We start from the raw sequence: 27,774 nt of genomic DNA on the forward strand, positions 1-27,774 counted from the left end.
TCCCTGTACGGGTACAGTGATAACGACTTTAGACCCTCTGTCAGTTTTCCTGTCACACATGAATTAACACCTATTGCTCCACCTGGCTTTTCTTTTCGCCTCCATTTTCAAACAACCTTGTGTTTCATCCCTGAGTCTGTTCAGTCCACGTTAAACTCTTCCTGCTCTCGCATCTTTTTTTAGAGTAGCAGAACACGGCACACCTTGAAACTCTCTGTCCATAGATCTAATAGTTCTCTGTACACGTAATGCTAGGGTATTTATGAGGCCTTAAAATGGCACAGATCAAACAGGCTGGGCTAAAGTGGGCCGAGTTATGCGGGTATGTGTTGATATCTTGGAGTAGCATCTGGCATAGCTGATTCTTAGACAATGTCACCTAATCGTGACCTGTATTAACCTTACTGCCTGTTTGTTTGCTCAACAGAGGACAAAGGTATAATGTTGTTTTCAGGATATTAAAGGGATAGTTCACTCCAAAATTAAAATTATGCATTTGTTCAACCCTGAAGCTGTTTAAAACCTGTATGAATGTCTTTCTTTTGCTGAAAAAGACCTTTTGAAGAATGTTGGTAATCAAACAGCTGCTGGTCCCCATTGACTTCCATAGTATTTTCCCATACTATAAAAGTCAGTGGGGACCATCAACTGTTTGGTCAAATGATTGTAGATTTCTGTTAATATGAGTAGATAAGGGTGAGTAAATGATGACAGAGTTTTCATTTTTGGGTGAACTATCTCTTTAAGACTGTTTTATGTGCCACTAATAACTAAGTTAGTTATGACCTTGAAGAAAGAATTGTATTGTTTAAGTACTGTAGGATTAAACAAGACTTATTGATATGCTTTTAAATAATATTTGTATTTGTAATTTAATTACATCTTTAAAAAAATAATTCAATTCTAATTTTACCTATATAGATGAAGTCCAAAGGTTACATACATCTTGCAGAATCTGCAAAATGTTAATTATTTTACCAATTAATAGGGATCATACAAAACGTGATGCATTAAGATTGTTAAAAATAATTTGAAGATCAGGGTAAATTTAACTTAATTGTCTTCTGGGAAACATGCAAGTATCTTCTGTAGCTTCTGAATAAATTAAAAAAATATATATTTAGGCAAAATAAGAAAAATGTACACATCTTCTTTCTGTTCAAAAGTTTTCACCCCCCTGGCTCTTAATGTATTGCGTTTCCTTCTGAAGCATCGATGAGCATTTGAACCTTCTGTAATAGTTGCATATGAGTCCCTCAGTTGTCCTCGGTGTAAAGATGGATCTCAAAATTATACAGTAATTGCTGGAAAGGGTATACACAAATACACAAAAATGCTGAAAAACCAAAGATTTTGTGGGACCTGAACGATTTGTCTGAAGAACAGCAGGCAGTTTAACTGTTCGGGACAAACAAGGGACTCATGAACAACTATCACTAAAAATAATAATAATTATTATTGTGGATCATTCAGGTAACAAGTGTATGTCAGAATCAAGTGTATGTTAACTTTTGAACAGGGTCATTTTTATAAATTCAAATATTATTTTCTCTTATGGACTGTATGTAAATGTCTTTTATGTGAAATATAAATCACCTTATTCAGGTCCGTACTAAATAAAAAATAACACATTTTGTACGATCCCTCCTATTTTGGTCAAATAATTACCATTTTGCAGATTCTGCAAGGTGTATGTAAACTTTTGACTTCAACTGTAAATTAAAAGGTTAAATGTTTTAGGCTTGTGTCATGGATGAACATGAAATTACAATATTTACAATAAACAATTAGAATTTAATTAAATAATTAAATTTAAATTATTAATTAGAAGTGGTAAAAGAACAAATGAAGTTGGCAAATAATTAAAAAATCTTTTGTAGATTTCTGAATTTGTCTTTCTGCTAATTTCTATGTACTATGTGTTTTGAATACTAGTCTTTTTCTCTTTTTCCCCTGCAGGTTCAGCAAAAAGAAGAATGCATCATCTTTTCACGGCTCTTTAAGGCCTCAATCCAATGTCTCTCATCAAGTCATTCTTTTCATCTACTCATTTCTCCTGTCTACTTTGTTATCAAACCTTCTCTCGTTTGTAGACGTCGGTTAATTCCCACTCTGCGCTCTTCAGAAATGACCCCCTGTCACTTGAATTTCTTGCACGCTGGATTCTTTTTAAATCACAGAACATTGTAATTCACTATCATTTCCTGTTCCTTTTTGAGCTTTCTATTAATACACTTCTCTGTGTTCTCATTATCTATCCGTCTGCCTAACACCAGACCGATCTCTCTAGTCTCCTTTTTTTTTTAGTCCCGTTTCTTGACTTTGCGTCTGGGATTTTTTTCACCCTCATCTCCAAACATTGTGGCAGCTATGTGGTCCAACTTTTTTTTGCAACAGGATGATGACGGAAGAGTGGGTGCGGGGGGTTTGGGTGGAGTTGGCAGTAAGAGCGGGCGCTCAGGTAAACGGGCGAGGCCCCCTCGAATGAGCGACAGCCAGGAGGGCAAGATCAAGCTGGCATTTTTCGTCGCCCTGATAGGCGTGACTCTGACGGTACTTGGCATGGGCACAGAGTTCTGGGTGGAGCTATCCCAGCCAAAACACTTCAGGAACAACCAGACGTGTGAGATGGCACATTACGGCCTTTGGAAATCATGTGTTCGCACGCTATGGGTGTCAGATATTGACCCAGAGAGAGAGAGCTGTGGTCCTGCAGAACTGCCTGGAGGTGAGAGTACACACTCACACACCCACTGTCTATATTCAGAATAGCTCATGTTTTCTCAGTATGTAATATGTAGATTTTCTGTTTGTGGAAGACCTGGAAGACCTGCTGCATACTGTATTCCACAATGCAGTGTGCTCAAATTGTAATATGTGACATGAATTTTTTAATCTGTTGACTTCATTATTTAAATATATAGACAAGTCTATATGCTCACTTTATGAGCCTATATGCTCAGGCTTTATTTATATTCAAGTATTTACAGTTAAAGTTTACATACACTTTGCAGAATCTGCAAAATGTTAATTATTTTATCAAAATAAGAGATACATACAAAATGCATTTTATTTTTTATTTAGTACTGACCTGAAATAAGATTTCACATAAAAGTTGTTTACATATAGTCCACAAGAGAAAATAAAAATGGCCTTGTTCAAAAGTTTACATACATTTAATTCTTAATACTGTGTTGTTACCTGAATGATCCACAGCTGTGTTTTTTGTTTTGTTTAGTGATAGTTGTTCATGAGTCCCTTGTTTGTCCTGAACAGTTAAACTGCCCACTGTTCTTCAGAAATATCCTTCAGGTCCCACAGATTCTTTGGTTTTTCAGCATTTTTGTGTATTTGAACCCTTTCCAGCAATGACTGTATGATTTTGAGATCCATCTTTTCACAATATTACAGAAGGTTCAAATGCTCACTGATGCTCCAGAAGGAAAAACTATGCATTATGAACCAGGGGTGTAAACTTTTGAACAGAATGAAAATGTGTACATTTTTCTTTTTTTGCCTAAATATCCTATTTTTTTCGTTTAGTACTGCCCTTTAGAAGCTACAGGAAATATTTGCATTTTCCCCAGAAGACAAAATAAGTTAAATTTACCCTGATCTTCAGATTTTAAAAGTTTTCACCCCCCGGCACTTAATGCATAATTTTTCTTTCTAAAGCATCAATGAGTGTTTGAACCTTCTGTTATAGTTGCATATGAGTCCCTCAGTTGTCCTCAGTGTGAAAAGATGCATCTCAAAATCATACAGTCATTGTTCAAAAGCATTCAAATACACAAAAATGCTGAAAAATTATTACAATTATTATGAACGGTTTTCTGTAAGTCTTCAGTTTCACTTTGAAATAATTTTAATATGCTGATTTGATTCCCACTAGAGAGTATTTGAAAAATATTAAGCGGCATAACTGTTTTTAACATCGTTTAAGAAAATAGAAACGTTTCTTGAGCAGCAATTCAGTTTGTTAGAGAAATTTCTAAAGGATCATGTGAAGCTGAAAACTGGAGTATTGTCTTCTGAAAATTTAAATTTGCATCACAGGAATAAATTGTATTTTAAAATAAAAACAGTTATTTTTAATGGTAATAATTCACAAAATATTACTGTTTTTACCTTTTTTTATTTTAAATAAATACAGCCTTGGTGAGCATAAAAAGCCAATTAAAACAAAACAAAACAGAAAAACAATTATTTAGGATTTTTGACTGATATTATATACAAACTACCAGTAAAGAGGAATCCCTTTTTTAGGATTTTGGATATATGAGCATAACATTGTGCATTTTTGTTGCATAATGCATTCTGTTTCACCTACTTTTTTGGATAGTTGCACAGTGTAGTATTCAGTTGGCAGTATGATAATTTTCTATTTTAAACAAAGTCACCATATTACACCCAACAAAACTAGTTTCATTTACATTTAGTCATTTAAATTAAAATGATATGATTTACTAAATGAATAAACACAAAATGATTGTTGTTACACACTAAGAGTTATGCTTAAACCATTTAATATATTATTTGTTTATCATAATTTGTTGGAAAACGTGAGCACATTATACGGCATACATACAGTATATGTATGTATCTGGGTTAGCAGGAGGAGCGGATTATGCATAATTATTTTTAAAGACACAAAGCAGCATTCAGCGCTCATACACTCAAACCGTGATGTTATTAATGACTGTTGACTTTCTGAGACGCAGTAATAGTTGCTTAGTTTACCGTGTTCTAGTTTGTGATATTCATCTTACCTCTCATATAACAACACGCATGAACAGAGAGCCAGGGAGTTTCATTTGCCTCGGTTTGTAAGGCCCAAAGGACTGTGATGATGTCTCTTGTAACAGTGCCACTGGTCCAACTGCCAGCTCTCTTAAGGAACAGTTCCACTCTCTACTTGAACCTGTCATAACAGATCATTACATGACGCCTCTTTAGCTGAGACTGCAGAACAGCAACTTTTTGGCCAGTTTTTTCCTGGCCAAGTGAGAAAGATTCAGGCAATTCAGAATAAAAGCAACTAGTTTGGTTTCTGCATCAAATATATTACCAAAACCAAAAAGTCTGTCATTAATTGCTCACACTTATATTGTTCCAGACCAGTAAGACTTTCGTTCATATTCGGAAGACAAATTAAGATTTTTTTATTGAAATCAGAGCACTATCTGACCCTGCATAGCAATGCAACTGGAACTTAAAATTCCTTAAAATAGGAAATTTCAAGGCTCAGAAAGTCCATGTGACATCAGTGGTTCAACACGAAAGATAAATTGTTGAATAAAGTTGTCTTGTAGCTTTATAATATTACGATAAGTCATTAACTATTTTAATGATGTCCTTACTACCTTTCTGGGCCTTAAACATGTCAGTTACGTTGCTGTCTATGCAGGGTGAGTAATTAATGACAGAATTTTCATTTTTGGGTAAACTATCGCTGTAATAGTTTGATGCTGAGACCCTGTCATTATATAGAGATGCCTTGATTTCATTCTCAGTTATGACTTCCATGATGCATTTTTAACAGATCTGTTCAATATTACATTACCAGCTCTATGCTAATCATATCTAGTGCAGCTCAGAGCAGTGACCTTATTTGACTGTGCATGTGTGTGCAAATACATTTATTTTAATTACGCTTTCAAAATTATTTAGAACAATTATTATATATATATTCATTTAATCTGTATTTTTTAATTTATGTAAATATATAAAACATTTAAATTATATTTATTTATCTAATTATAAAACGTGAAATTATATATAAAAAAACAATAAGCATATTTAATCATGCCCTTTGACCCATATGGAAATAATAGCGTGGACATAAAATGGATTTTTCATGCCATATTGAAAAGTGACTTTTAACTGATTTTAACTTGACAAAGTGTCTTAAAATAGGAATTTCACAGTGAGATATGCTAGAAAACACTACAAGACACAACAAAATGTCCACAAACATGAGTGAAATTTGTATCTACATAAAAAAACAACATAGATGAACAATGCAAGAATGTGTTCTGTGACCCTGAATCAACTTTAAACAAATTGACGAAATATGGATTGCTGAGGACTGTAGGTCAGTGATTGGTTTATGCTCACTGATGTGCAAATAAAACAAACAATATAATTGAATTCTAAAGATGCTTTATGTATGTCTAGTTAAAGTTCACAATGATAAACTTAGAATAATGTGTTTGAATTTTCTCCATTTGCGAGCTCTTGCTCTGTACAGTTGAGGTCAAAAGTTTACACACACACACACACACACACACACACACACACACACACACACCTTGCAGAATCTGCAAAATGTTAATTATTTGACCAAAAATAAGAGGGATCATACAAAATGCATGCTATTTTTTATTTAGTACTGACCTGAATAAGTACACAAGAGAAAATAATAGTTGAATTTACAAAAAATAACCCTGTTCAAAAGTTTACATACACTTGATTCTTAATACTGTGTTGTTACCTAAATCATTCTCAGCTTTTTTGTTTGTTTAGTGATAGTTGTTCATAAGTCCCTTGTTTGTCCTGAACAGTTAAACTGCCTGCTGTTCTTCAGAAAAGTCCTTCAGCCACAAATTATTTGGTTTTTCAGCATTTGTGTGTAGTTGAACCCTTTCCAACAATGACTGTATGGTTTTAAAATCCATTTTTCACACTGAGGACAACTGAGCAACTCATATAAAACTATTGCAGAAGTTTCAAATGCTCACTGATGCATCAGAAGAAAACATAATGCACAAACTTTTGAACACTTTCTTTCTTTGCCTAAATATCATATTTTTTTGCATTTAGTGCTGCCCTTCAGAAGCTACAGAAGATACTTACATGTTTCCCAGAAGACAAAATGCACCCCCCCAATGCATCATGTTTCCTTCTGGAGCATCGATGTGCATTTGAACCTTCTGTAATAGTTGCATCTGAGTTCTTCAAGGGTCTCATGAACTATCACTAAACAAAAACAATATAAAATCTCCAAAATTAAAACGTTGTTTATTTTAATCAATTAGGAGCTGTAATATGACTATAAAAATTTGGAGTGAACACAGATAGTTTTAAATTAGGAGAAAGTTCTGGGTAAAAAGACGTGTCACAGTTATAGCAGAAAGGTCAGTCATATTGCGCATGGATAAGCTGCGATCTGACTGCTGCCTGGTTGCAAGTCTAAATATAGAGGACATGAGTGAAAAATCTGGAAATATAAGAAGACAACATACGAGCTGCAGAGGACAAGAGAGAGTGAATGTGGATTTTATGTTGTATATATTAACCTGAGTGGTGTTCTCTCTTCCTTGTTCTGCCCTTCATCCACTCTTTCCATCTGCCTCGCTCTCGTTCCCTCCCTCTCCATCTGCCTCGCTCTCTCTGTCTCTCTTGTTCTTTCAGTGCCATATGTGAGAGGGCTGCTCTGTGTCCTCGGCACATTAATACACAATGACCCTCACAGGGCTTATAGCAGACGGCTCAAGTGCCTTTTTCTGTTTCTCTGACTGATCTTTATTCTTCACCTTCACTGTCTCATTCTTCTCTCTCACTGTCTCATTTTTTTTGCCCTCAGAATCAAACTGCACATACTTTAAATTCTACACCTCTGGAGAGAATGCTGTCATCTTTAGGAAAACAACAGAAAAAAGTAAGTTCTTCCTGTATGCTCTGCCCTCTTTTCTCTCGGTGCTCTCGTCTATTCATTCTAGCTCCTTCCACACTGTTTCTCTCATTGAAAACCAGTCATGTGTCTCTGTCTCCTCCCCCTGCTCCATGTCTCTCCATCTCTCCACATGCCATACACAAGAATTCATCATACTTGAGCTGTCTTTCTTATTCAAATCTTACTTCAGTTTACAAGTGCATGAATATCCCATCAAAATGTATGCCCAAAAGCATTTGGATGCCCCTTCTTACAGCTTTGGCTAGGCTGTTTAAACATACACACTTTTAAAAGTGTTTTTTTGTTTGTTTGTTTTTTTTTGTTTTTTTTTTAGAAAAAAAATAAGCATTTTTGGCTTTCCTAAGAACCTTTCAATGATCAGTTCTAAAAAAAAATAACCATTTTCTTGGTGTCAAACACATTTTAATAATGTAAAAAGACCCTTTGTACAATTGGGAAGGTTTAAGGTTCTTCATGGAACTATCAATGCCAATAAAAAAAAAAAACTTATAATGTAAGAAACAGATTATAATTTAAGTTATTATTCACTAAAAATCTTAATATCTCTGTATAAAACAGACCCAGATCAGTTCATGATCTGAATAATTCACACTGGTTTTGTAAACTGGCTCAATGACTCAATTAAAAGATTTAACTCAAAAGAGCAATTGGTTGATGAATCAGGTATTGCTACTTCTCTTCAAGCAAGTTGGAGACCTACCAGAAATGTCATGAATTTTAGTAAATATTGACTTAAATTTCATCTTGTTCCTCACATGAAGCTTATACCTGTCTCATGACGAAAACGTGCCAACAGAAACGTCCACTAGAGGAGGGGGAAACAGCGAGCACTTGTAATTATTTTCTAACACAGTTATGATTACAGCTCCATATGTTTCGCTTTCCTTACGTAACAAGCTTGCTCTGTAACTCAGCCAGCACGGAATTGGATTTAGGATGCGGAATCCTTGGGAACAAATCTCATGAAAAACATGACTCAAGAGTCAAGATGAAAGAGCTGAAAGATGCGAGATTGAAAAACAAGCTAAAACGGCATGCTTGCGATTGTGCTTTTACATCACATTCACTTTTGTTCATTTAGTTTAGGTGTAGTGAAGATGATATGTTATTTTAAAACGTCATGGCCATGGCAGTGTTCATTTTGACAGGCATTTTTGATTTAGTCTTTATCTTGAGACAAAAATGCTTAATAGTCTTAGTTACATTTTAGTCATTTGAGTCTTTAATAGTTTTAGTCTAGTTTTAGTCAACGAAAAGTCATTGCATTTTTAGTCATTACTTTTAGTCAACCTGCAATTACCAATATTTATTTTGGTAGCTATTTTATAGTCTTCAAACAAAAATAGTCATTAATTCTTCTCTCTTTAGACCAAATCAATTAAGCTAATGAGTAATTTGAGTGAATTTGGAAAAACTGGAATAAATTATGACAATTTTCATTTTTGGGTAGAGATACAAATTAAACTCATTTTCAGTTACAGTAGGTTCACTTAACATGTGTACATTTAATTAACATCTTTTGTTGGTTAACTATAATGACATAGACATATTTAATTAGGAATGCTGTCCCTTTAAATACGGTGTTTACACCAGATGCGACTTTGAACATTTTGAGTTTACTTGCTTCATTCACACGTGAAATTCGCTTCATTCGCACGTGAAATTCACTTCACAAATTTGCCTCATTGGAGGGGCATGTAAAATACAGCGAATAAGCTCAATTTGCTGGTTTTAGCTAGCTTGTAGTCTTAATACGTATAAATATATTAGGGCTGTCAATCGATTAATTTTTTTTTATCGCTATTAATCGCATGGTTGTCATGAGTTAACTCGCGATTAATCGCATATTTTTATCTGTTCTAAATGTTCCTTAAATTAATACTTTTTAAAGTTTTTAATACTCTAATCAACATTGGCATGGACAAATATGGATGCTTCAAGCAAATATGTGTTTATTATTAGTGAAACCACTGTTTACATTATTTGCAGGACAGGGCAGCTCAAGCTCACTTCTTCTGAACATGCAAAATGTCCATTAATTATTACATTTGTTTGCCTCTAGGTGCCCACATACTGTCATTTGATGAGGCCAAGTTCTCAACAAAACTGTTTCCATTGTTATAATTTAGTATTTCTGTTATCAGACAACCAAAGTAATATGAAATAATAACTGAAAAAAATCCTGAATTATGATCATGATTCAATCGCTGAAAAGAATAATTTACAGGCATCTGGACATAACTCACTATTCCCTGCATTATTATCGTTGTTTTTAACTTCCTGTTTGAATGCCTTCACGATCCTTTGACTTTTTAGGAGTTTACCCGTTTAAAGTTATGTGATCCCAAAAACCTGCTTCTTTTATTTTTTTTAAGGTATTGTTTTCGTTATAATGTACTGATTCGAGAGCCTGGTCTCATGAAAATGCGCACTAGCACGATTTTCTATTTGGCGTGCTATTAATAAGCTGAAATTAACTTTGGCGAGCATATTATATGCAATTATGCATGTGTTTGACGTGAATTTAATACGCCGTTTTCGCTTGCATAATCGTATGTGGCTTTACGCATCAACCCCACAGCACCAATAACGTAGACCGACTCCGCTTGCATTCATTAAATATGGCAGAAGTGCCGGTACGCAAGTACGCAAAAGGATAAAATACAGACGTGCCTGCGTACCGGCCCACTTCAAGCACCGGAAGCAACATAATATCTGGTTTAACATCTATATTAGGTTTGTCCAATTATGTGTTTATGTATTGTTGCTAGACACTTTTCGCTAGGTTGGCAACATTGTGCATCCATTTCTTTAACTGCTAGGTAGTGGGTCAAACGCGCTGCGTTAATAAAATTAGTGCCGTTAAAATGAATTTGCGTTAACGAGTTATTAACGCGTTAATTTTGACAGCCCTAAAATATATATATATATATATATATATTGCTCAAATTGAGAAGTTTCAAATTGAGTTTATTCCTGTTTCTATAAAAGTACGAAGATGTGTCGTACAGCTCAGAGTATCCACATACAGCGACGATGATTTTGTCCTCCATTGTTGTTTCAGATTTCTGCCTCCATCACTAATAGAGCAAGCTCCTGATTGGTTAACGTGGTGCGAACATTCGTCAAAGTTCAGATATTTCAACTTGCACGATTCGCGCGTTGCGTGCATAAAACGCCCAAAACGCTCAATTCGCGCCATAGGAATGTCTGTTGCGTCTTTGCATTGAATTAACATGTAAATCACTCTCGCTTAACACTTTATTCGCGTCTGGTGTGAACCCACCATAAGACGGAACGCATGTATGTAATACTGACACATTCAGTTTTTACCAACCTGTTTACGTGCACCTTAGCCATAACTGACTGTATTTACATGAGATACTCAACACAACAGACATTTGGGCTACTGTGTGTATTTGATCACTGAGAACTGATCGCGCGCTGTATGAAAACTGAAGAAGTGGAGCGTGCGCGATTCCGCCTTTACTAACTAAAGTTAATCGACAAAAAATTGTAACTCTCGGGAAAATGTCCGGTAGTCCTCAAATAACATTCTAGTCCCGTCTCATTTATGCCCGCGGCATAAATTTCGTCATAGTTTTTATCATCAGATATTAGTTTTAGCTCGTCACAGAAACATTTTTCATTAACGAATATTTTTCCTCGTCGTCTTTGTTGACGAAATTCACAGAGCATTAGAGTTACAGCGCCAATCAATTGACATTTCAAGTCAGAACTGCAGTGACACGTACCAAACAAACATCTCATAAAATGTACCATAGGTATGTTCATCTGTTCCGGAGGGGGGGGGAAACCTAACACTCTTTTAGCGCCACTCAGTGGACATTTTTGTTGGAAACTGCAGTGATATGTACTTCTTTGTACAAATTCTGCATCTTGCATAAACTTTTTTACAGGTACGTTTTCATCATAAGACCAGGTTGGTTTTGGAATATAGCATACATTTTTTTTCTTTATACCAGTTGAGCTAATAGTCTTCCTGGTAGACCATAATGCTAGCCACATAAAAATGATTTACGGCTTAAAATCCAGATTGAACCTCATTAAACACCTTTGGGATCAACTGGAATGTGTTCTAGATCCCACTGGCCGAAATTGGTCCCTGACCTCACTAATGCTCTTTTGTCTGAATGGAAGCAAATCCCTTCAGCCGTGTTCCAGTATCCAGTGAAAAGCCTTCCCAGAAGAGTGCAACCATTGATGCCAGTGGTTTCAAAATGAAATGCTCAACAAACACAGCTGGGTTTAGTTGTCCACATATGTTTGCCTGTGTTGTTTAATGATGGAGAATTATGTATTAAAACAAATATGACTCATTGCTTGCTTTGTTTCTCTCTTAGGTTTGCATATAGCAGGTGCAATGTTGGCTTTGCTGAGTTTATTTCTGATGATCATGGGCTCTGTGTGTATCACTATGTCTCTCAGTAAGAGCGTGCCCTTCTTCCTCAAGCCTGCTACCATCTGCTTCGTCCTCTCAGGTACCTTTTAAACACCTCATAACTCCATTCAATGACTTTAAAAACACACCAGTAAATTGCAAGTAGTTATGGAGAGGGTGTCCTGGGGATTGGCAGTGGTCAAGCGCACTATGTCCCATTGCTGAGATTGTGAGGTTTAACCTCAGCCTTCTCAATATCAGGCTTCTGAAGAAGTACAGCTGGTTGTATTTCAGTTTCACTTCACTATGCTTGTGTAACCGCTCAGATTTATTGTGCATTTGAGGTGTATATGTGACCCGTGTTGTCAAAATGTGTCAGAATGCGCATGGTCTTATTTTGAGCTACAGACAAAAGAAGTGAAAAATGTTAGTTTTGGTCAGTGTTGTTTTTGACAACCATCTTAGATTTAGTCTTAGTCTTAGTCTTTTGGACTAAAATGCTTCTTAGTTTTAGTCAAATTTTAGTCACTTCTATATGTGATAGTTTTAGTCTAGTTTTAGTCGACGAAAAGTCAAAAAGGTTTTAGTCTAGTTTTAGTCGACGAAAAGTCAAAAAGGTTTTAGTCTAGTTTTAGTCAAAAAAAGGGAAAAAGGTAGTCTTTTAACAAATTAATGTAGGTCAGTAAGTATTTTGCTGTTGGGTAGTGTCACTTATAAGTTCTGAAAATAGCAGATCTATAGTTCAACACAATGTGAGCTTCCGGATCGACAATTTTCACCAATAATTACAATAATGAAGGTATGTTTTAGAACATAAAAGACAAACAAGGATGGAATGCTAAAACGGCTTGCCATTCTAGTATAGCAAAGAGTATTTAATGCTAAAACGGCTTGCCATAGCGTCAGATACTTTTTAAGTTTTAATTGGCATGCACAATAAGCGGAAATGTCATGCATTTTAAACGTCTGACGGACCACCCACTAACATTTTCGTCTATTCTCGTCTCGTCAACGAAAACTCACACACGTCTCGTCATGTTTTAGTCATCAACGAGCCATTTTTATCTCGTCGTCGTCTCGTTATCGTCATGAAAAAAAGTGGCGTCAACGAAATGATTTCGTCATCGTCATCGTTGACGAAAACAACACTGGTTTTGGTCGAATTTAAGGTTTTCACAAAAGTGAGTTCATTAAGCCCTCTTCTAGTGATCCCAGTGCTCCAAATAGTAATTAAACATCTAAAATTATCTTTATTTGTACGTTTCCCGAGAGGAGTACCTTTCTCTCTACTCATTTCTGAACGACTGCTGCTGCTTCTAATTTTTTGTCTGATTCCAACAAGTCTTATATTATTTTGAAAGTATTTTAATGGAGAATGTGAAAATAAAAAGAACATTTTTTGAAAATTTGCTCATTCCGACTCATTTTGCCAGCACGGGTCACATATAAATAGAAGATGTTGCAGAAACCTAAGTTCTGATATACTTACGGTAAAGTAATTTTCAGTCTTCGCTTAGGGTGAGACAGTGGTGAGAAAGCAGCAGTTAAGAAAGCATCTGAAGATAACGATGTGTACATGTTTGCACCAGCTCTGCAACTAAGTCGTGTAACATTTATTTTAGTGCTGTCAAATCGATTAATCGCAATTAATCACATCCAAAAAAGGTTTGTGTTTGCATAATGTGTGTGTACTGTGTTTATTTATACAGTACCCACTTATACAGTATATTACACAATACCCACACATATTATGTAAACACAAACTTTAATTCTGGATCGCGATTAATCGATTTGAGAGCACTAGTTTATTTATACAGCACTTCATACAATAAATTAAGCAGTTTACAGTATTAAACAAAAAATGTCAGTATTGTTTCAAAATTATAACCTCAATTTCTACTGTACGAATTGAATGAATGAGTCATGAATAGCCTCAATCTCACATTTGAATTAGACTTTAGGTGATGTTAGCCCAGCCCCGATGTTAGGTGTTCTGTATCATTACTAAAGTGATTATATCACTGAACCCCTGGTCATATTATTCTAACATAAAAGCTCTTTAAAGTTGTTTTGGGCCATTATGCTTTGGCACAGTATTTGTCAAACTAACTAAAACTGAAAGCACAATATGGCTAAATGCCTACATCAAGTCAGTTTTTGCTCTTCTTTTCAAATCAAAGCGTGCACTTCGTTCAGGCGAACGATGCCTTAGAACGGCTCAGTTTACAGTGAATGCAGTGAACTTATTTATTTAATGTGCTGTGAGTTTAGTGTGCGCTTGGGAACACAACAGCCACAAGTTATGCTTTATTTTTTGGCAGATGTGATTAGAGTATTTGAGATGTGTTTTTGTAAGCCTGTTGTGAATGAAAATAGAGACTTCAGTTGAAATAAAGCTCGACTGCTGTTTCCATCAAATAAAAGCTTAAAAGTGCAGAATTTCTGACAGCTAGTGGTTTAAATGGTAATGTTACTGCAGTCCAAATTCTAAATATCTCTTTCAAGTGTAGAAATTAGGAAAAGAGTATTGTAATTTCCCTAATGTAGTGTAAGCAAAAATAATATATCTATGAAATATTCATTTTCATTTATTTTACAGTGCAGTTGTTTTACAAAATAAGGCTATTACTGTCATCGCAATAACTACAATACAAAATTGTTGTCATTATTATTATTCTAATTGGTTTGGCTTCCTAAAACACCAGTGTGAATGTAATGTACATTCCTATTGACTACAGAGTTCTGTTGGAATCAGTTAAAAATGGCATTTCAAGAAAACATTTCAGTGTTGTATACAAAAAGTGTTTTTGCTCAGTAAATAAAATTAAATAATGCAACAGTTTGCATCAATATTTTTGAGTTATGACACATTTGAATGAAATTATGTTCATTGTTTCAACTAATTTTAACAATTTGATAGGTGGCTATTTCAGTAACAAACAAAGTTTTTTTTAATTTTTAGTTATCAGTTCAATTTTGTTGTTAAAAAGTAATAATATAAAATTAACAATTTCTAAGTACACTTAATATTAAGTTGATGTAGTAATCAACATTATTTTGTAAAAATATTTTTGCAACTCATAAAAGATTAATTAAGTTGCAACCATGCATTTAAGTTGTTGCTATAGGTGTCCTGAATTTCTTATTAAATGTTTACCATATGAGGTCTAGCAAGTTTACATTTTTTATTTAAAGGAACACTCCACTTTTTTTGGAGAAAAGCTGCGATTTTCTAGGCCGATAAGATTAGGAACTACACACTAGAAAATCGCAGCTTTACATTTTCTGCCGGTCTTAGTACACGATATAACTACAGAAGAGTCAAGTTTTAAATAGGAAAAATATCAAAACCCGTTGGTCATTTTTGACCGTGATGCTATTGGTCTAATAGGATTCAATGATCTATGCTAAGCTATGCTAAAAGTGATATCGCCAGAACAGGAGAACGGCTGAATGGATTTCAAAACGGTAAAACTCAACTTATTAACTCGGGGGGAGTTGGAGAATGAGCCTATTTCCAAAAAAAAGTGGAGTGTTCCTTTAAAGCATTTATTTTTAATTTTTTATATTTTATGACAAAAATACAACCAGGATTACTAAAGTGAAAGTATTGAAAGTGAACCAATTTATTTTAAATATAACTATATAACTTCAACTTTAACAAGCGCTTCTGGCAAAAAATCTTTATTGGGCAATTGATCAACTACAAGTGTAATTTCTCTCATTAATGTTTTATGTTGAATCCAACTAGCTGAATCATTCCTTTAAATAAAATGACCTTTCATCTCTACTTTCCTCAGGTATCCTGGTCCTCTTGTCCATCATAGTTTTCCACCAGTCTGTGCTGGCGTTATTGGCAAGCGATCACAGTATCCCTCTCCATCACGAGTTGTCCTGGTCAGTGGCATGTCTTGGCTCGGCTGGGGCCATTCTCATTTTTGGAGGGCTTATGTTCCTGTTGCTTTCCCTCCCCTACAACCCCCTGGAGAAATGTTTTCGTCAGCAGAGCAGTAGTGATGCCTAGCTGTCAGGGGGACTGCCATTGAGTTAAGTAGCGCAAGATCTTTTATACTCTTATGCTGCTTGTGAAGATTATCAGATGTTATAAAGGACTCTCAAAAGCTAATGTTCATAATGTTTTGCAATAACCAGCATTAGTTTGCTTATCAAGACCTTAATGCTCATACACACAAAATCTGAACTGATATTTCTATGATGGTTATGCACATAAAATCAGTGACCAACAGATCTGTTTACTGTCTTTAAAGGCTTCATTTACACAACATGCTGTGCTATTATGCATTGTCCCTTTACTTGCATTTGTATAAGAAACCTTATTTGATTACTAGGCTTTTATCAGGTATCTGTGGGTTGAAAGTGTAAATTATTGTTATTATAATTTTATTGTGTTTTATTATATTTTTTTAAACACACCATTTTATCAACACTAAAGGCCCGTTCACACCAAGAAAGAAAACTAGTAGTGTCATGTAACATTCTGTTTGCAGTATTTTCGTCTGCTGCTTTAAATGCTTGAGCTCTTTAAAGCTGCGTGGATTCTGATTGGCTGTCAGTGCTTATCATTTATTAGCTCGAAAAAAAAAAAAATCATTTTGAAAATGATTCCAGAAATATTGTTCCTCTGTGGCATTATCATTATAGCTATGGTGCAGTTAGGATGATTATTAAAACTTTATAGTTATAGTTACCATTATAGTTATCGTCCTTGGTGTAAACAGGCCTTTAGAGCAGGGCTGGGTTAAAAATATCAGTTTCTTGATTTTAATCGATTCTCATTTTTACGAAACAATATTGATTCTTAAATCCCTTAAATCGACTAGTCTAGCCTGTTTTCAGTTAACGTTAATGAATAGAACTTTTAAGCACACCTCCCATCTAATAAACTGCGATCTTTGTGCTTTAATTTAGATATAAAACAAGGTCTCTGATTTTGAATTCTTTTTGAAATTCTTCTATCAGTTTCATCACAATATTCAAACAATAAATGCTGTTTTGACGCTGTTTAATGTGGAGTGACAGATCGCTGAAGCAGTGTGTGTAGCAGAAACAAACCGATCATCCTCCGCTTTAACCAGTTTCTGCACGAATTAAACGTTTTAAACATGGTACAGTTTACCGGAATCCTTATTGTGTCACATGTAATCGCTTATTTAGTGTTACAATCGTGGAAAGACGTCAAAATAACAGCTTGTAAACAACGTCACATTTACCTCAGAAAAAAACATTTGGTGACCATACACTCTTTAGTCAGATAGAATAACTCTAGAGAAGAGCTTTTTGGTATTTTACAGCTTTAGTTGAGAGATTATTTTTTTCTCTGAGAAAATTTGGCATACTCTGTAGGCCCTACCTAATATATGTGACCCCGGACCAAAACAATAATGCATATTACTTATCAAAAATTACGTTTAGATATATTTATATTTAATGATTTTTTTTGTCATAAATGAAAAATCAATAATTTCGACCCATACTGGCTGTTGTTGGCTGTTGCTACAAATATACCAATGCTATTTAAGACTGCTTTTGTGGTTCAGATTCTCATGTATGTCTAAAATAATCAATATTGAATCGAATTAAATCGGAAATCGAATAGAATCGCAAGATTGTGAATTAGAATCAGAATCAAATGAAATCGTAAAATATGTCAAAACCCAGCCCTACTTTAGATTCTAACATTTAAAACTGAAAACCAGCTTTCCAAGTTAGTTTATGCAAGTAAGCCATGAGTTGTGAACCATCCTACACTCTAAAATATGCTGGGTTAAAAACAACCCAGTGCTGTGTGAAATATAGACCCAGCGGTTGGGTTAAATGTTTAACCCAGCCTTTTGGGTAGTTTTGTTGCCTAAACTGCTGCTTAAAAATTACTATATTTCCTGCTTAAAATAAACCCAAAATAGGTTGAAAATGCATTATTATCTTCAATAAATTAACTGTCATATAGTACTATTTAAAGAATAGTTTAGAGTTAAATAGAGTTATAGGGATAGTTCACCCAAAAATGAAAATTTGATGTTATCTGCTTACCCCCATGGCATCCAAGATGTAGGTGACTTTGTTTCTTCAGTAGAACACAAACAAAGATTTTTATCTCAAACTGTTGCAGTCTGTTAGTCATATAATGGCAGTGGATGGGCACCAAACCTTTGAAAGTAAAAAAAAAAACATGCACAGACAAATCCAAATTAAACCCTGCGGCTCGTGACGATACATTGATGTCCTAAGACACGAAACGATTGATTTTTGCAAGAAACTGAACAGTATTTATATATTTTTTTTTTACCTTTGATACACAGCAATGTCCAGCCGTCCTGAGCGCATGCTCAGCATGTGACGCGTTACATGTGTATGCACTCTTTTTTTATAAAGATTTGTTTTTATTAACATAATTACTTACAAGATGTAAATAGAGTGTACAAAGGATCTACAGTTTGTTACATTACTTACAACATTACTTACATCCTAAGTACAAAGAATGAACATTTTCAAATTTTGAACATCAGAAAAAATAAATAAATAAATAAATAAATAAAATAAACAAAATCAATACTAAACAAAAACAAATATTAATGTGTATGCACTCTGACGTCGGAAGCAATCTGTCGCGTGTATATGACACTCATTGTTTACACAGTGCACAGAGATTGTGGGTATGGCGGCTTTTCAAAATGGTAATTACTTGCGCTTATCCTGATTGTTCAAACCGATTTAAACTAAAAGATTATGTTTGCTTGCGTGAACTCATCCGGGACTGTTGACTTTTAATCCGATTTCTACGGTGGCCGACAGAGGCCAACGCGCTGCAAACAAGAAAACACATGCAAACAGAAAAAACGACAACAAATTAAGAAAACATCTTCATCAGTTTGACAACACAGGCGCTGCAAATCCTCGCAACGGAAACACAAATACGGAAACGCGCTGCAAATTCTCACAACACAACCAAACTCAGAAACGCGCTGCGAACACACGAACGCGCTGCATATCGCACGGTCCACAACGGAAATGTTTCAGGGGGACCTCAAAAAGTGACGAACCCATCTGGGACCTGATTATTTTTTCAGTGGCTGTTGGTCAGAGCAGAGGTGTTATCGGTGAACTATCGCTTTTTAGTGATAGTATAGTATCACTTAAAGGTGATAGTGATATAAATAATCAGGTAATATAGTGATATAAATAATCAGGTCCCAGATGGGTTCGTCACTTTTTGAGGTCCCCCTGAAACATTTCCGTTGTGGACCGAGCTATATGCAGCGTGTTTGTTAGTTTGCAGCGCCCTCGTGTGTTCGCAGCGCGTTTCTGAGTTTGGTTGTGTTGTGAGAATTTGCAGCGCATTTCCGTATTTGTGTTTGCGTTGCGAGGATTTGCAGCGCCTGTGTTGTCAAACTGATGAAGATGTTTTCTTAATTTGTTGTCGTTTTTTTCTGTTTGCATGTGTTTTCTTGTTTGCAGCGCGTTGGCCTCTGTCGGCCCCCGTAGATTTCCCCTTCCAGCGTTTGCGTATACTACGCCAGAGCGCATACACAGGTAACACGCCGGATGCTGAGTGTGCGCTCAGGACAGTTGGACGTGGCTGTGTATCAAAGGTAAAAAATAATACAAATACGGTTTAGGTTCTTGCAAAAAACGATCGTTTTGTGTCTTAGGACATCAATGCATCGTCACGAGCCACAGGGTGTAATTTGGATTTGTCTGTGCTTGTTTTTTTTTTTTACTTTCAAAGGTTTGGTGTCCATCCACTGCCATTATATGACTAACAGACTGCAACGGTTTGAGTTAAAAATCTTCGTTTGTGTTCTACTGAAGAAACAAAGTCACCTACGTCTTGGATGCCAGGGGGGTAAGCAGATAAACATCAAATTTTCATTTTTGGGTGAACTATCCCAACCTCTGGGTTTGTCCATATTTCACCCAGCGCTGGGTTGTTTTTAACCCAAAATTTTTTAGAGTGTATCCATGCTGTTTAATAGCAAAACTCGGCAGGTAAGCTTCATTGAGCAGAATTATGTTTATGAAGCTGGTTGACCTAGTTACTGGTCTTACTAGTTAAGCTGGTTATAAAACTAAATGGGGACATCGGCACACTACCATCACAACTAACCTGATCTCATGACGAAAACTTACCTGTGGGAACATTTTCGCAAGACACGTAATATGTGTCAAATACGCCATGTACGTTTTGTGACATTTTCAATGTGAAATGTCCACTGAGTGGCGTTAAATTTTTTTTTTTTTTTTTTCCTGGAGCAGATGTATGTACATATGATACATTTTATGTGACGTTGGTTTTGTATGTGTCACCATAGTTCTGACTCGAAATATTCGTTGAGTGCCATATAACTGTAATACTGCTCTGTGATGTAAAAACACAGTCACAAGCATGCAGTTTTAGCTTGTTTTTCGATCTCTCATCTTTTAGCCCTTTCATCGTGAGTCGTTTTTCAAGGGATTCGTACTCAAGGATTTCACATCCTAAGTCTAATTCCATGCCGGCTGAGCTACCGAGGAAACTTGTGTCTGGAAAGCAAAACATATGGAGCTGTAATTATAACTGTGTACAGAAACTATTACAAATGCTCTCTGTTTTACCAGCTCTAGTGTTCATTTCTGTAGTTATTGGTACGTATTTCACAAAAAAGTTCCTACAGGTACGTTTTCATCATGAGATCAGGTAGATCACAACATATGCTGGTGATTAGCTACAGTGATCCCAAAAAGTTACACTTTTGGGCACTTAAAAAATGTGAAGTATTTTTTTTAACAATATATCCATTGGCTTATTATATACCTGGTTTGGTAATAAGCTATAAAATGCAATACTCATGAAATACTTAATACTTTTTGTAATCACTTTATACTAGCCTTTCTGCTGGGTTTTCAGTGAACAAAGTAATCAGCGGACTAGATATTGTAGATTTCAATGCTTAGATTTAATGGGATGATTTTATCATTTATATAAGTGTAAAGTGATGCTTAATACTATACACTTGAAACAGATGTGTTTCTGTTTTGTGTATAAAAATGATGTATGCAATTGATTGATATGGACCCACTGTTGAGCCACATTTCTATGTAAATACTGTGTGTTTATATTGTACTCCTGCTTTTCTTTAGACACATCACTTATCCTTATACTGAAGACACTGTCCTTCACTGAACTTTCTTCTTCTTTGTCTGTTCTTCACTTGGTTGTTTGTGTCACTCTCTATTCGTCACGCTATTTCTCGTTCACTAGTTTTGCTTGAGGATTAAATCTCTTTCACCTAAGACAGTCTCCTGCACTCTTTCCCTCGCTTGTTTCTTAATCTCACTCCTTCTCTTTTGCTACTCACTCCGTCTAAAATTAGCACATTGCTCATCTAAGCACATCATGTTGAAGTAGATGAGAAATATTATCCTAGAATGTCAACTATGCCCCCTCTCGACGTTCTCTCTCGATGTTGATGGCTCTTGGGTGTCTCCGAGGGTTTGGGTGGAGCTGCTGTTTCCCTGCGCTTGCCGTCCCGTCCCGTTCCTCCCCTCCCGCTCGAGTGTTGTTTGTGAATGCAGTGCCAGTACATTTGGGAAGTGAGGAAAGGTCTGAGCCTCAGTAATCTGCATGTCTCTCGTCCAGTCTAACTAAAGCCTCCATCCTGTGCGTAACAATCTAGATCTGCTCAAACCGCAGAAATGACAGGTGGCGAGCTTGTTCCTGGAGCAACCGTCTCAACGTTTCCTGCAGTGTGCTTAGTACTGGCCCGTTTAATTTGGTGAATCTGTATCGGGTCTGTAGCATAAGAGCGTGTGGGTTGATCAGATGGGGGGTGTATTGGGTGGGTGCAGGAGTAGGGAAATTGGAGCTGTAGGTTGACACTCAAGCCAGAGGTCTGCTTGTATATATAGCCCTTTAATAGTGCCTGTCAGACTGACGGGCTGTTCTTTCACTTTTTATGTGTGCAAGTGCATGGCGGGAATAAAACAGGATGTGCTCTCACAGCTTTTGATTTTGGTAAATGATCATTTACCAAGTTATACATAGAAAGTAGTAAAACTGAAATATGATTCTGCAAAATATCTGTAGTTGAAGTCAAAAGTTTACACACACCTTGTAGAATCTGCAAAATGCTCACTGACGCATGGTTCAGAGCCTTTTTGAATTTTGAAAATCAGGTTAAATTTAACTTATTTTGTCTTCTGGGAAACATGGGGAACAAGTATCTTGTGTCACTTCTGAAAGGCAGTACTAAATCAAAATTATGACATTTAGGCAAAACAAAAAATGTACAATAAGTTTTCACCCCCAGGCTTTTAATGCATCATGTTTCCTTCTTGAAGCATCAGTGAGTGTTTGAACCTTCTGTAATAGTTGCATATGAGTCCCTCAGTTGTCCTTTGTGTGAAAAGATTGATCACAAAATTACAAAGTCATTGTTGGAAAGGGTTCAAAACACAAAAATGCTGAAAAAACAAAGAATTTGTGGGACCTGAAGGATTTTTCTGAAGAACAGCGGGCAGTTTAACTGTTCAGGACAAACAAGGGACTCGTGAACAACTATCACACGAAAAAAAAAAAAAATCAGCTGTTAAGAATCAACTGTATTTAAACTTTTGAATGGGGTCATTTTTATTAATTAATCCATTATTTTCTCTTGTGGGCTATATGTAAACATCTTTTATGTGAAATATCTTATTCAGGTCAGTACTAAATAAAAAATAAGCATTTTGTATGATCCCTTTTATTTTGGTAAATAACATTTTGCAGCTTCTGCAAGGTGTATGTAAACATTTGACTTCAGCTGTAGATTTCATGTTAAAGTACTGTTTTGTTTTCAATATTTAAATACATTTTTTTAGCTGTTTGTGATTTACTTAAAAATAACATCCTAGTTATTTACAATTTCTACCTAATAAAGTGGTTTAGTGAAAAAATATATATATTTTATATTAAATTATTATTAATGTGACATTCATTTTATATATGCAGGTTTCTAAGAGAGTCTTTGGTTGAAAGCACTGATGTTGAAAAACATTTTTTTTTGGCTTATTTTAAACAATTTTAAGTCATCTTGAGGAGTCCTTAAAAGTTGGGTGAGGCATCCGCCCCCCTGGTTGAGAACCACTGTATTGTTTATGAAAGCCTACTGTTGTCCTCATAGTTAAAAAAAATAATGGTGACTTTTTTCCACAGAATTTTGACTTTCTTTCTAACTTTATCACGTCTTAATTTTTCATATTTTCAGTTTCATAATTGTGACTTTATATCTCACATTTGCAACTTTTTGCTAATCTTTTATCTTACAATGTGATTCATAAAGCTAATTAAATCCATTTTAAATCCTTTTTCTTTTTTCCCAATAAATAAAAAAAAAAATACTCAAAAAGCATGTCCAATTAATTGAAATCATGAAACTTACACAGTTGAACAAAAATACTTTTAAGGCCCTTTTTCTCAAAATTCAGTTTTCTGAATTATGGAATAAATTCTGGTAAATATTTTTTTTCTGGTCAATATGGCTCAGAAATATTTTTTTAATAATTTAATAACTACCATTAGGCCTACATTAAGTAAAATATTTCTGTCACAGTTTCTTCAAGTTAAACCAAACTTTGACAGGTTGCTGTGAAGACTTCAGATTCTGTTTGTATATGATATAACAATAGTTTTTCTCAAAAGAAATGTAAAATGCTCATAAAAGGGACTCTAAAAGCTGTTCTAGAGAGGATTAACATGTTTTCATGTATTCATATATTGAGGCGTCTGCACCAATTATTCAAGTGTACTGAGCTACTTTTGATTTAGTCGTTCGAAATTTGGCAAATTCTGTGTAAATTCCATTTTTTATGACTGGATTCCACGATTCTGGAAATCATAGGGCTCTAGTTTTTTTTAGGATTTTAAACTTTATCCTAACAATTCTTTACGTTGAGATGTAAACATGCTTCCATAAAAGATGATCTTAGTTATAAAGATATTAAAAACACAAACGACATCACTCGTAGATTGTCTGTTGTTTCTTTTATATATAAAGTTCGTGCAATACAGTGTTAGAGTTTATCACACATTAAGATAAACCATATTTTGTCTAGATATATCTATTCTCAACTACATAATATTCATAACTGACCACATAAATGCTGTCTGTGTGTAGTTTTTCACATTTTTTCATGACTTAAAAAAGACCCCCGGTTGCAGGAGATCATGATTTGATGCTCATTTGCACTCAATCATGTAATGTCCCGTATTGACCTCTTGTTGGCTCGGATCATGGAGTAAAGGTTAAAGGTTAGCAGAATGTCCACATATATCATCTCTCACTTAGAGAAGCAGATGGTCAAAGGGAGTCAGGTGCAGCACAGTGAACGTTTGATTTTTTTAAAAGTTTTTTTTGTTTTGTTTTTTGGAGGGGAGCTTTGCCTTTGGGATGCTGTCATGATCACATGACACAATGAAGGGAAAACACAAATGACACAGGACATGCCCCAACGTACGAGTGTAGCCCAATCAGAGCTCAAGGAAGACAGTGTCCTCATACATATTCAAAAAAGCCCCTCCCACCCATTCCGCCCTTTAGTTATTTATTTTTTAATACATAAAGACCCCTTTCACATCTGTACTCTAGAATTTTAAAGTATCTCTTTCTTTTTTTTTTTTTCTCAAATACAGTTATGTGTAATATACATTTGCTTTTCAAAATGATGTTTTTTTCCGTCCTCCCTCCCTCCGATTTGAAAAACACAGTTTTGGATAGTAGTCCCTCGTCTGAATGTCATCGTTCGTCATTTTGTCTATACAAATATATCATCTGTCCCTCTTGAGCAAGTGAGGGAATGGTTTAATGCCCCAAAGCAAAGATTTTCAGTTGAATTCAACAAGTGCTACGTCTACTGCTAACAGTGATTTTAACAAAAATAATATGATGGTAGGTTTATATAAAATCTTTTTCGTTTGAACTCTTTGTCGTTTCAGTCCATCAATTATGGCGCTGATCTCTTTACTGAGCTGGAAGACAGATATACAGATATTACACTAAATTGCATGTTATCAAAGGGTAGAAAATAAAACTTTCTTGAAAATAAATAAAACGCTTCTCACAAAGTTAGTCGTAATAGTAATCTCATTCTCACGCGTATTGAATACACTCACGTTTCTGCGGTGCTCAGTATCACGTTTTGGAATCACAGTCAAAAATCTTTGAAAATCAAAAGTCTTTCTAGCTTAAAAACTAGAATCATTCAACAGGTTAAGAGCTAGCAGTTCAAACTTACTCGTAATAACAACAACACTTCGCCGTCTTGAAATTCCACATCTAAAATCAAATATCACAGTATCCCATGATTATAGTTATATTAAGATTAAACATGTTATAAAATAGTACTGAAAAAAACATGAGTGTTGTTGTTATTATGAGATGTTTGTCATTCTTTTTCATAAAGTGAGATCCTCTTTTTAGCGGTTTCCCAGTCTTACGATATCGGTCTATTTCCATCTACACTGGTGTAGTTTTCCTATTTAGCGTGTTGGAGTTACTCTCTCTGTCACCTTTCCCTAGCCTATCCAGCGTTCCCATCCCTCGTTCCCGCTCCACCGTCGAAGAGGAGAAAGGTGGAGGCTGGGAGGACGGGACGGAGTTGCTGAGCGGTGCGTTGGAGTTGGAAGAATTCTGGACTGCTGAGGGATTGTGGGATTTGAGTGAGGGGAGCGTCCCGCTCATCATCATACCTCCTCCGCCCCCTCCGCTCTCTTTAGGGAAGCAGTTGTGCAGCTGGTATAGAGTGGCGCGGTCCACCGTGCCATACAGCGGAGGGGCGCCCAGCCCTCCCAAGCCACCCAGTTTGGGGTCTCGGGAGAGTGTGTAAAGGGAAATATCGCCCCCTGGCAGAGCGGAGCGGGAGTGAGGGTTGGGTAGAGTGGACACAGAGATGGGCCCCTGGGAGAGTAAAGCAGAAGGGGGCATGCCGAAGTTCTTGCCCCCCGGCGGGCCGCCCACGGGAGAGGGGTCTCGTGAGCGCGAGGGGTCGGTGGATCGAGAGCTGGAGCGCGATCTGCGGCGGAAGCGATAGCTCGGGAGCCGTAGCATGGCGTGAGTGGTGCTCTTGAAGATGTCGGTGCGCGAGCGACAGCGGAGCTCTTTGTTTTTCTCGATGTAGATGTTTACTGCCAGCACGCCCACCATCTCGGCCAGGATGAAGGAGAGGCCGCCGAAGTAGAAGGACCAGCCGTAGGAGTACTGCCATTTCTTATCCTCGTCTTTCTTTGGGGAGATGTCACCCAGAGCGGCGGAAATGTACACTATCACACCAATGATGTTACTCAGGCCTAGAGATCAATGGTCAGAAAGATGCCAACTGATCAAAACTCGATTCAGAAGCATTCACAGTCCAATCTGGTAATTAGGTTTATCAGATTTGACATTTGACAGTAATGTTGTGGATCATTCTCTACAGACATGCAATTAAAGACATTTTTGTGATATTGTATTTAGCATTTTATTACATTTTGTGGTGTTTTCTGTTGTCAGTATATACCAGACATACAGCGGGTCCAAATGTCTTTTCTAATTTCATATTTTTTTCTGATAAAAATATATATTTATATATTACTGTATGTCATTGAAAATTATTGAAAATTGTACAAAAAAATAACATGAATGCACATGTAATTATACAATTATATTACATTATATTTTTAAAATCTAAAATTTCCTATTAATTCAAATTGACATCTTTTTTCATCTATAAATTTATTCGCAGGTTTATTTTTTTTTCAATCTCAGATTCTCTACATATAATATAAGTGTATCTAACATTCCATTTAAGATGCATATCTATTTGTATTATATTACTAAAATCTAAAATTTCTTATTTAAATTGAGTTTTTCAGTGTATACATTTATTCACAGGTTCAAAAAAATTTAATCCCAGATTGTCAAGAAATTATATTATATTATTAAAATATATATATTTTTTTATTTAAACTGACAGATTTTTCAATGTATACATTTATTCACAGCAAAAAAAAATTAATCCCAGATTCTCTACATATAATATAAGTGTATCTCACATTCCATTTAAGATGCATATGTAATTTTATGATATTACATTATATTATATTACTAAAATCTGAACATTATTATTAATTTAAATTGACAGATTTTTCAATGTATACATTTATTCACAGGTTTATTTTTTTTAAATCCCAGATTCTCTATAATATAATATAATATAATATAATATAATATAATATAAATGTATCTCATGTTCCATTTAAGATGTGTATGTAACTATACAAGTATATTATATTATTAAAATCTAAAATTAATATTATTTTTTAAATCCCAGATTCTCTATAATATAATATAATATAATATAATATAAATGTATCTCATGTTCCATTTAAGATGTGTATGTAACTATACAAGTATATTATATTATTAAAATCTAAAATTAATATTATTTTTTAAATCCCAGATGCTCAATATAATATAATACTACTATATTAAATTATATTATATTATTTTATATTATTAGAATCTAAAATATCTTAATTTAAATTGATGGCTGTTTTCATTTATTCACAGGTTTTTTTTAATCCCAGATTCTCTATAATATAATATAATGTAATATGTGTATCTCACATTCCATTTAAGATGCATAATATAATATAATATAATAT

At 35.2% G+C, this 27,774-nt stretch overlaps 2 protein-coding genes across 3 annotated transcripts in view; one reads left to right on the forward strand and one right to left on the reverse strand.

The window, feature by feature from the left end:
* The first annotated feature begins 1,962 nt into the window (after positions 1-1,962).
* On the forward strand, positions 1,963-25,775 carry cacng6b (calcium channel, voltage-dependent, gamma subunit 6b). Of its 2 annotated transcripts, XR_012356666.1 has the most exons (5): positions 1,963-2,728; positions 7,586-7,660; positions 12,061-12,198; positions 15,899-19,962; positions 25,652-25,775. XR_012356666.1 is itself a non-coding variant. In XM_073846531.1 (4 exons), exons 1-4 carry the CDS (start codon positions 2,371-2,373, stop codon positions 16,120-16,122), a joined length of 795 nt encoding a protein of 264 aa, XP_073702632.1. In that variant the 5' UTR covers positions 1,963-2,370; the 3' UTR covers positions 16,123-21,389. The 2 variants fall into 2 exon arrangements, 1 of the variants encoding a protein (XP_073702632.1); XM_073846531.1 differs by lacking the exon at positions 25,652-25,775 and having other exon boundaries at positions 15,899-21,389.
* The window catches only part of cacng8b (calcium channel, voltage-dependent, gamma subunit 8b), a 45,778-nt gene continuing 42,102 nt past the window's right edge, over positions 24,099-27,774 (reverse strand). Inside the window, exon 6 of the mRNA XM_073846530.1 lies at positions 24,099-26,418. Coding sequence (XP_073702631.1) covers positions 25,589-26,418 — 830 coding nt within the window. The 3' untranslated portion in view covers positions 24,099-25,588. The remainder of the gene's footprint in view (positions 26,419-27,774) is intronic.

The sequence above is a fragment of the Garra rufa genome, chromosome 9 (assembly GCF_049309525.1).
Source record: "Garra rufa chromosome 9, GarRuf1.0, whole genome shotgun sequence".
NCBI classification, from domain to species: domain Eukaryota; kingdom Metazoa; phylum Chordata; class Actinopteri; order Cypriniformes; family Cyprinidae; genus Garra; species Garra rufa.

What these genes read in the sequence shown, in the direction of transcription:
- cacng6b (XM_073846531.1), top strand. Translation starts at nt 2,371, where the DNA reads ATGTGGTCCAACTTTTTTTTGCAACAGGATGATGACGGAAGAGTGGGT. An exon ending in TCCTGCAGAACTGCCTGGAG is followed by an intron (nt 2,729 to 7,585) that starts GTGAGAGTACAC and finishes TTTTGCCCTCAG; the next exon opens with AATCAAACTGCACATACTTT. An exon ending in CATCTGCTTCGTCCTCTCAG is followed by an intron (nt 12,199 to 15,898) that starts GTACCTTTTAAA and finishes TACTTTCCTCAG; the next exon opens with GTATCCTGGTCCTCTTGTCC.